At 37.3% G+C, this 10,492-nt stretch overlaps 1 protein-coding gene across 3 annotated transcripts in view; it reads left to right on the top strand.

The window, feature by feature from the left end:
- Positions 1-10,492, top strand: part of LOC112507203 (mannosylglycoprotein endo-beta-mannosidase) — a 26,954-nt gene that overhangs the window by 5,786 nt on the left and 10,676 nt on the right. For all 3 annotated transcript variants that reach the window (XM_025111658.1, XM_025111660.1, XM_025111659.1), the window contains exons 3-4: positions 1,799-2,026; positions 3,295-3,353. In XM_025111658.1, the coding sequence (XP_024967426.1) occupies positions 1,799-2,026; positions 3,295-3,353 (287 nt within the window). The remainder of the gene's footprint in view (positions 1-1,798; positions 2,027-3,294; positions 3,354-10,492) is intronic.

Genomic DNA, 10,492 nt, shown 5'->3' on the forward strand with positions numbered 1-10,492 from the left:
GACTCCTATAACTTCCCTAGTAAAACTAACTGCATGCATACATATTACGTGTCCCATGACACTCCTTTTCTTACATAATTAAATAATAAATAAAACATAAAATTAATCCATTTTTTTTGACATTTAACTATTCCAACATATATAACTGTAACGATTGTTAACCAAATTAGGCTGCATACTTCATATATTGGACTTTGGAAAGAAGTTAGTAGTAACCTATTCAAGTCTACATGTGTTTTCACTATCGCCAATATCAAGTAATAAAGTGGTCGAAGTATCGAGAATCGTATTCTAGGGATAGGATTCTCAAGTTGCAAGATCTCAAGGTGAGAAACTAACTTTAGATGGTGAAACTGAAGAAATGTTTGGGTTTTTAGTTTTAAAAAAAAAAGTAAACACTAAACAGATAGCAATGGTGCTAGGTTCGACTGAGACAAACAAATAGTCAGCGAGAGGATGTTGCTATAGCAGTAACTCATATCATCAAACAATTGACTCAAGGGCACCCTCTCAAGTTTGAGAACGACACTCATCCATACTCGGGCTTTCATATCTCTATGTAAAGGCAAAGAACTATGTATGGCACAATCTTTCCCCTTGTAGTCACATGGAACGAAAATAGATCTCTTTGCATCCATGCCATTCAAGTTGATATGTTCAAGATGATACATCTGTAAATCCGTCACACTTCAACATTTTTAACAATGATCAACTAGTCAATAGATGTTATGTTATCAATATAACCTTGAACGAAAAGATGGAGATAATTGTTATTGAAGAACAACCTCTACCTTCATATGGATTTAATCCTCAATATCCCCTCACACCTTAGCTAAGGCTCTTAACTTATCATAGCAAAGCTTCGGAACAAATTAAAGACATGAACATAAAGCAACTGAATGAAATTAAGACAATAAGAGTAAGATCAAGGATAAGTAAATGAAATTAGAAACATGAATTGCAAGAAATGTAAATTTCACTAGAAAGTTAGAAATTAAAAACTACACTACTTTACATCTAAAAACTACTCTAAGAATTTCTTTAAAACTACTTGCTTTCACTAGGGAGATCACCTCCCTAATATACTCAAAATGGAGATAGTGCACAATAGGTAGAAACCGACAAAAGGTACAAAAGTCAATACCCCACGGAATACACACTCACGTACAAAAGGGACATGCTTCCTTTAACTCAATATATTTGTACTTCTTTCTAGCAAAAGAAGCCTCCATGGCTAGATTTTTTGCACTCCAGGCATGGGAAAAATCCACAAAAATCTTCTTCAATCCCTTCTATTTTTTTTTCTCAAACACCACAAAATCAAGCTACTACAATGCTATAGCACTTGACTGTTGTTGCTGCTGATGCTGTAGCAATCACGTTGCTTCAGCAGGTTCTCAATTTTTAGTCCAAAAGTCACCTGAACATATTTTTTACTTCCAAACTCGAAAAACAAGAAAGACATAAAAGAATAACAAAAAAGGAATCAAATAATCCATTTAAGGATGTAAAATACAAGGAAAAGTGCGGGCAAATGATGCTCATCAACATGAATCATACACATCAATGACACATAAGGCCGTCACACTCATGAATAAAAAAATAGTTTTTAATTTTATGAAGGAAAAAGTTGAGGATGGTTTTAGCATTGAAGCAAGAGTTGGTCGGTTTTCTAAGAAAATTCTTGAGAAAGTAAAAATTATATTAAATTTTAGAGAGAGAAATTATAGTTGTCGTTTATTTAGTTATACCGATTTTATTATGTATATTAATATTTGATATGTTGAATGTTATTCAGTCAAGTGATCAGCATGTTGATCTGAATTTTCGAGGAATCAATTACTCTGCTGATGTATACTTGAATGGACACCAAACCGTCTTGCCAAAGGGGATGTTTCGTAGGCATTCAGTTGATGTGACTGATATTCTTCATCCTGATGGTGAAAATATGCTTGCAGTTCTGGTTCACCCGCCTGATCATCCTGGTACCATTCCTCCACAGGGAGGCCAAGGGGGTGATCATGAGGTAAGATGAATATCTTGAGTGATTACCTCCAAATTCATAGAAGCAAAAACTAAATTTGATGACAACAATTATCTTGCACGGTTGGTAAAATGAAATAAAGTAAAAGCTCTTGATAGATATTGGATGTAGATGACATCATTAGTTCAGGAATTTGAGAAGAAATATTGTTCTTTCAATGTTCCCTTGACATCACCCATTTAGTGAATTTCAAGCTCTAATTACTAGCTCCTCTAGTCGGCAACCATCACAATTCTCCACCCTAACACCCCCACAATTTGAGAAGAAATATTGTTCTTTCAATGTTCCCTTGACATCACCCATTTAGTGAATTTCAAGCTCTAATTACTAGCTCCTCTAGTGGGCAACCATTACAATTCTCCATCCAACACCCCCAAAGGAAAAAAAGAAAGAAAAGGTAGCACAACATTTCGGTCCTCCTTAGTAACTAGGGTACAACCAACATTTATAGGCAGCCACCAATCTTGTAGTGTGACCGGCTTTACCATAAAACAAGGGGATAATTGGCTTTCATCTCTTTTATCTTTAAAACCTTTTATTTTGGACACCCTAGTTAGTAGTTAGCATTTTTGCTATGTTCCACTAAATGGGCTTTTCTCCATTTTGGAAATTTATATTCAGGGGATTTGTTAGTGATCAATCATTGATTGTACGTTAAAACCCTTGATCAAAGGCAACTTACAGACTTCCGAACCCTATTCCCGTCCTTTTAAAATCCACGATTGTTACTGCCGGCCAACCACTGTTGATAGTCACACATGACCAAATCAAGATGGTTTATGTGCTTTTTGTTCACAACTTGGGCATACTTCAGTGTTTGCTCACCAAGTTTGATATACAAATAGGCAAGTTAAAAAAAACTTGTGATACCCTAGGATGGTCAAATCATCTATTGAAATAAAGACATGACAATATAAGGTCTACTGGCACATAATTGCTGTAGAAGCATAAACACTAAATCAGGCACATCATGTTAGTTGCTATTTGTTTTTTCTTTCTATGAAGACCTGTCTGGACTAAGATTGACTTAATGTGGACGACATATACATGGATAAACTTATCCTACTCGGCCAAATCCAGCTATTGCTTGAAAATAAGCCAAAAACGCTGTTTCTTGGCTGAGGATAAGCCATTAAACTCGTTAAGCTGATTAAGAAAAAAACTAACAGGCCCTTACTTGGGTATATGCACATTCATTTATTATCCTTATCTCAAAGACTGATGCTGATAACCTAATGTGTTCTTGCCAGATCGGAAAAGATGTTGCCACACAATATGTTGAGGGTTGGGATTGGATGGCTCCCATCAGGTAAGAACATCAATCTTCTGAGTGATCAAAACTTGCTGGGTTTTTTCTTGCTTAATTACATTTCCTCTCCAAATGATTTTATTTGAAAAGTTGTGTATCCTCTTGTTTTAATTATTATTCATTTATTGTTATTATTGTTTTGGAGTTCCTTGAACTGCAGAAGTTTGACAGTTCACTAACCAAAAATGTTTCTACACTTCATATGAAGATTTTCTGGTTTATTCCTTAAGTAAGTTAAATGTCTCAGCCTCTGATTTATGAATTTGCAGTATCCTCGTATAATCTCACTCTTGGTTGTGTTATCTTTATTAAAGTCTTATATGAGAAGTAATAGAGGTTGTCCATAGAAATCAACTTCAATTCTTGCTAAGGTTGTCTCTATGTTGATTTTCAATCTGAAGGGAGACTAAGAGCAACTTCAAAGCAGCTCGTCGGGAACTTCTAGTCAATTGTTTGTTAAACTATATTCGTGTTTAAAATTGTTCTACTAACGAAGAGAACCAAAAAGATTATTTTGGTAGAGTGAGAGAGTGATGGTTAGCAAGAGGTGCCAACACATGAATCTTAGAGTCCATTTGGTTTGTAGGAATGGAAAGGATTTTTGGGGGGGATTTGGAATTCAAATCCATTCCAATCCTTGTTTGGCTTGTAGGATTGCTCGGATTTGAGATCTCTCGAATATAGGATTTTCAAATTCCACGGGGGTTGCTGGGATTTCACAGGATTTCGTAGGATTTGTTTGTTATAATGTTTAAAAATACGGTAAAAACATTTGTTTTCTAATGATCAATTATAAAAAGGTAATTTAATTATTTTTGTATTTTTTATAATTTTTTTATAAATAATGGAATTCAATTGCATTCTAAATCCTACAACCGAACACATCAAAAATTCCAAATCCTTCCAAATCCAAATCCCTCCAATTCCAAATCCTTCCACGAAATCCAGATCCCTCAAAACCATTCCATCAAACCAAACACCCCCTTAGTTATTCCAAGGGGAATAATACATACTAAATTTTGCTCTATGTATACGCTATCATCAATTGATGTATTGCTTCGAGATCTGTTACTATAATATATTTGGTTCCTGGCAATCACTGTTCTTGTACAACCATCTATGGTATATCTTGTCAGATGAGGGGTCACGATACAAAATTTAAGGGAACATCTCCCTCTTCATTGCATCCTCTCAATTTGTTGTATCTATAGATCTTAGTCCAATAAGAGAATTAATATTTGATTCAATAATGTACATCTTTGAAACCATCAAAATAAGATGGAGCATAGAAGGAAAGATCAATTTGGGAAAAAAGGGGTGCGAGTTTGTAGAGTGTGTCATGAAACTCTAGATGGGGATATGAAGACAACCTATTATTACGGAAGGAGCTATTTTGGTGAGGTCCCAAAAAACATGCCGGCCAACAACTACCCAATGGAAATTGCAACTAGGAAAATGGTATTCTATTTGGTGAGGGGGTGCTGATCTACTGGCTTATCTAACCATCAGCTCAACCTGTTGATGACCACATTCAGAAATCCAAATCAACAACAACCCACCTTTTCTCCAGCCTAGTATACACCTTCACATTTATTCACGCTTTTTCCACCTCACCTGGCACTCTCGTCTAACCAAGTTTATATGGCTGGAAGGACAAAAAGCCTATTTGAGGGTTGCAACATTAAAATCTGAGGTGTATATTTTAGACATTAGGCATGGGGCTTGCCAGTAAGAGGAATGATTTCCAACATTTTTTAAGCAGTATGTGGCTATTCCAAAGCTTAAAGAAGTTCCTTTCTCTTAGTATCTCACATCAGCTTTAGGCTCTTTTAAAGTGCTGGGGTGCATGAGTTGCCTCCATTTAAGTCATCCTTGTTATGATTTTCAATTTTTATTTAATCAGAAGGTACTGGATTGGTTTCCGTTAAATCATTTAGTGACGGGTTATCTATTTATTTACTGGGCTGTTTGGCAGTTTCCGAATGGTTTGGTGTAGGATGTGTAGGTAAACAAATTGGTGGAAATATTGTGTGCTGATTATTAGGAATCAATGATTTTATTTATACTCCCTCCATAGATAGAATGATTTGTTGTATAGTTTCTTTTTTTCTCTTTGGTAATTTATTTGGTAGGATCTCTTTTCTTTGTGTATATAAATGGGTGTATCATTCTCTTCAAATGAATATAGAGAAAATTATTCCCAACTATCTTTGCTACATGGTATCAGAGCTTAGGCTCCATTTTTGATCTCCCTAAACGAGCCTCTTTTTCATGCCTTCATAATCACAATCGTCAATCGATTTCATCAAACCAATTTCATCCCGTCGATTTCATCCAGCGATTCATCCAGTCGATTCAATCCAGCCGATTCATCCGGTCGATATCCTCCATTCGATTTCATCCTGTCGATTTTATCCAGTTAACTCATCAAATCGATTTCATTTAGTTGATTTATCAAATCAATCTCGTCCCTTGTCACTCTACAAGTTTCAACGAGTCTGGGGTATTGTTACTTAATTGATCATTTTTTCAGAAGCCAACAATAAGTTATTTTTATCTCTGCCTTATCGTATTATTCGAGACCTCAGACAACTCAAATGTATCTCCTCCGAACCCTCCTCAAATGATTCAAACCTCAACCGATTCAAGCCTTGTCGGTATCACTAGTCATAAACTCAACGGGCATAACTATCTTCAATGGTCCCAATCCATGATGATGTTTACAAGTGGACGTATCTGATAGTCCAAAGTTCAGAGCATGGAGGGCAGAAAACAATCAAGTTATGGCTTATTTGATCAGTTCAATGACAACTGAAATAGGAGAGAACTTTCTTCTATACACCACTACAAAAGAAATCTGGGATGCTGCACGAGAAACCTTCTCCAGTGGTGAAAACATAGTGAGTTGTTCCATGTAGAGAGTATTCTTCAGCATTTATGTCAAGGAGAAAACTGTAACCACCTATTTCTCAACTCTCACTCGTTACTGGCAACAATTAGACTTGTTTGAATCACATGAATGGAAGTGTTCTGATGATCAAACTTATTTCAAAACCATTGTRGAAACTAAACRCATCTTCAAGTTTCTAATGGGTCTCGACAAGTCTCTTGATGAAGTTCGTGGAAGACTCCTAGGGATGAAACCATTACCAAAATCATTGGAAGTCTTTTCTGAAGTACGTCGAGAGGAAAGTTGTAAGCGAATCATGATGGGACTAACCAATCCATCTTCTTCCCTAGATGTTTCAACTCTTGCAGTAGCCAAGGATCCCGCTCCAAACTCTGTTGCTTTAACTTCCCGAGGAATGTCTTCAAGCTTCAATGATAATCGATCAAGAAAAGGACAACCTTGGTGTGATCATTGCAAAAGGCCTGGTCATCTGAAAGAAGGGTGCTGGAATTGCATGGAAAGCCTCAAATTAGGAACCAAGCCGAGACCATGAGCTTAGGGGAAATACAACAGTTACTGAGCAGTCCCAAGCCCCAAGCCAACAATCAGGTGCCATTTACAAAGGACCAATTGGCATTACTTCAACAGCTCATAGGCAAGGCTAATATCTCATCGTCTGCCAACAATGAAGGCAATCTTGCATTACATGTTGGTGATAGTTCAACTCCTCCATCATGGATAGTTGATTCTAGTGCTTCAAATCATATGATAGGTGACAGATCTCTTTTTTCAAGTTTTTCTCTTGCAATAAGCAGCAAACAGTTCGCATAGTCAATGATACTCGCATAACTGTGGAAGGGGCAGGAACAATTCACCTCTCAAGTACTCTTACTCTATACTCTGTGCTATTTGTTCCTGACCTAGACTGTAACCTTATCTCCTTGAGCAAATTAAATAGTGATCTCTATGTTGAAACTAATTTTTTTTTGCCAACTATAGTGTATTTCAGGACATGAACTCGGGGATGATGATTGGCAATGATGAACTTCGTGAAGGTCTCTATCTTCTCAATGTAAACACTTCATCAACTCCCGATTCTGCAACTAGTAAGATTCATGTCAAGCCTCCGCTAGAGCATGTTCGTAGCCTTAAGTCCGTCTTCCAGTCGAATAAAGAGAGTGCAATTATGTTGTGGCATTCTCGTCTAGGTCATCCTAATTTTTCATATATGAGACATTTGTTTCCATCATTGTTCTTTCACATAAATCAGAACTATTTACATTGTGAAGTATGCCAACTCCCAAAGCACATGTGTAGACAACCTTACAAACCAAGTCACCCCTTCTGATTCATTCATGGTGATATTTGGGGACCAACCAAGATTCCAAATATCATGGGTGCTCGATGGTTTTTGCTGCTGGTTGATGATCATACTCAATTATGTTGGACATTTCTTATGAAGGATAAAAATTGAAACTAGTCCCATATTCCAACATTTTCATGCCATGGTCCAAAACCAGTTTAAAACCAATATTCAAATTCTCAAAACTGACAATGCCAGGGATTTCTTCAATTCAAATCTTGGTCCTTGTCTCAAATCTCATGGAATTGTTAAACAAAGCTCATGCGTGGACACACCACAACAAAATGGTGTGGCCGAACGCAAAAACTGTCACATCCTCGAAATTGCTCGAGCCTTACTCCTTCAAACCCATGTTCCCAAATTTTTTTGGGGCGATGCTGTTCTAATCGCCATGTATCTCATTAATCGAATGCCTTCTTGTGTTCTTACATTCAAATCTCCCTTGCAAAATTTTCATGAAATCAACCCAACCTCCTAACTTTTGTCTCATATCCCACTCAAATTTTTCGGTTGTGTTGCTTTCGTTCATGTTCACCCTCACAATCACAACAAACTTGAAGCTCGCTATGTTAAATGTGTTTCTCTTGGCTACTCAACAAATCAAAAAGGCTATAAATGTTACTCACCGGTAACACAAAAATTCTATAACACTATGGATGTGACATTCTTTGAGCATACACCGTTCTTTCCCAGTTCTTCAATTCAGGGGGAGAATAGCACTTAGGAATCACAAAATTGGGAATGGACATCCATCTTTGAGTCAAGAATAAGTCATCCTTCTCATGCATCGTCTCCTCAAATTTCACCTGATTCGTCTGAAATAAGTCGTGAGTCTGGAGTCGACAATCTCCCTCATGAAGAAATAAAAGATCACACAGGAAGAGAAAAACCTTTGTAACCAGAACGAAGCCAACAAAATCAAGAATCTTTCCCTAGTTCAATCAATCCTGAAAGGTTACACAATGAAGCAGAATCGAGTTCAAAATCAGGCTCCTAGGAGATAATAGCAAATGATCCAAATATGGATTTACTCATTGCTCTAAGAAAAGGGATTCGATCATGTACTCAACACCCACTTCGAAGCTATATCTCATACTCAAACTTGTCACAAAAATTTCGATCATTTGTTACTTACTGGGATAAAACTGTGATTCCGAGTTCTGTTTATGAAGCTTTGAAGATACCAGAATGGCAAAAAGCAACCTTCAGTGAGTACAATGCTCTTGAAAAGAATGACACATGGCTCCTAATGTCTTTGCCACCCGGTAAGAAAACCGTGGGATATAAATGGATTTTTTCAATAAGACATAATGCAGATGGAAGCGTATATAGAGACAAGGCTCGTCTAGTGGCAAAAGGGTTCACTCAATCTTATGGAATTGATTACCAGGAAACATTTGCCCAAACTTCATATTGTTTGTCTTCTATTATCTATGCTATCAACCAAGACTGACATTTATTCCAGCTCGATGTAAAAAATGCTTTCTTGAATGGAAGCCTATGTGAGGAAGTGTATATGGATGTAGCGGTCGGTTTTGAAACATAAAAAACAAACTGAAAAGTGTCCAAGTTGAAGAAGGCATTATATGGGCTCAAATAATCTCCGAGAGCATGGTTCGACAGGTTCTCTAAAGTGCTCAAACAAGATGGTTATTCACAGTCTCAAGCAGATCACACGTTCATCAAACACTTTCCAGATGGGAAAATTACTGTGCTAATTGTCTGTGTTGATGATATTGTCCTTACAGGAAATCACAAAGAAGAAATGAGAAGATAGAAGACTCTTTTATCCAAAGAATTTGAAATCAAAGACCTTGAGCATCTGAGATACTTTCTTGGAATGAAAGTAGCCAGGTCGAAAGAGGGGATCTCTGTCTCTCAACTCAAGTACGTCCTGGATCTTCTACATGAAACTGGCATGAGTGGTTGAAGCCGGTTGAAACTCCTATGGATCCTAATACGAAACTGATATCTCGGACTGAAGAGGAAGCAGCTGATAAGGGGCGATATCAACGCATGGTGGGAAAGTTAATATATTTGACACACACTCCTTCTGATATAAGTTTTTCCGTCGGGATTGTTAGTCAGTTTTTAAGCAATTTCTCAATGGACCATATGAAAGCTGTGATTTGAATTCTTAGGTACCTGAAAAAGGATCCTGGAAAGGGATTAATGTTCAAGAAAACACTCAATCGGTCTCTCGAAGTTTATACAGATGCGGACTGGGGCGGATCACCTATTAACGGGAGATCTACATCCGGTTATTGTTCATTTGTTTGGGGAAACTTTTTTTCATTAACCTAGATATCCAACCCGCTATGCGAGCCGACTAATCCTAGGGCGACCACTTGCTTTGCAGATAGCCCGGAGTCACCGCAGTTGAACCTCCGTGGCCACAAGAGGATTTTTATTCCTCCTTGGATTTGAACTTGGGAACTTGGATTTGTTTGGGGAAACTTGGTGACATGGAGAAGTAAAAAACAACATTTTGTATCTCAAAGCAATGCCGAGTCCGAGTTTCGAGCTTTAGCTCATGGTGTATGCGAAGGAATTTGGCTAAATCGACTGATACTGGAACTTAAACGTGGAATTTTTGGACCTATCAAGATGATGTGTGACAACCAATCAACGATAGCTATGGCTAAAAATCCAATCCATCATGACAGAACAAAACATGTGGAAATTGACAGGCGAAGATATGTGAGAAAATAGAAGGAAAAGTTATTTCTCTCGACCATGTTCCCTCTCAGCAGCAAGTAGCAAACATTTTAACCAAAGCCCTGTTTAGACCTCACCTCATTGAACTAAAGCTTTATGCTTGGTCTAACAGACATTATTGAAAGTAATCGTGTTTTCCTTGATTATCTTCTATATACATCAGCCGAA

Source organism: Cynara cardunculus, assembly GCF_001531365.2.
Source record: "Cynara cardunculus var. scolymus isolate 2C chromosome LG 2, CcrdV1, whole genome shotgun sequence".
NCBI classification, from domain to species: Eukaryota; Viridiplantae; Streptophyta; class Magnoliopsida; order Asterales; family Asteraceae; genus Cynara; species Cynara cardunculus.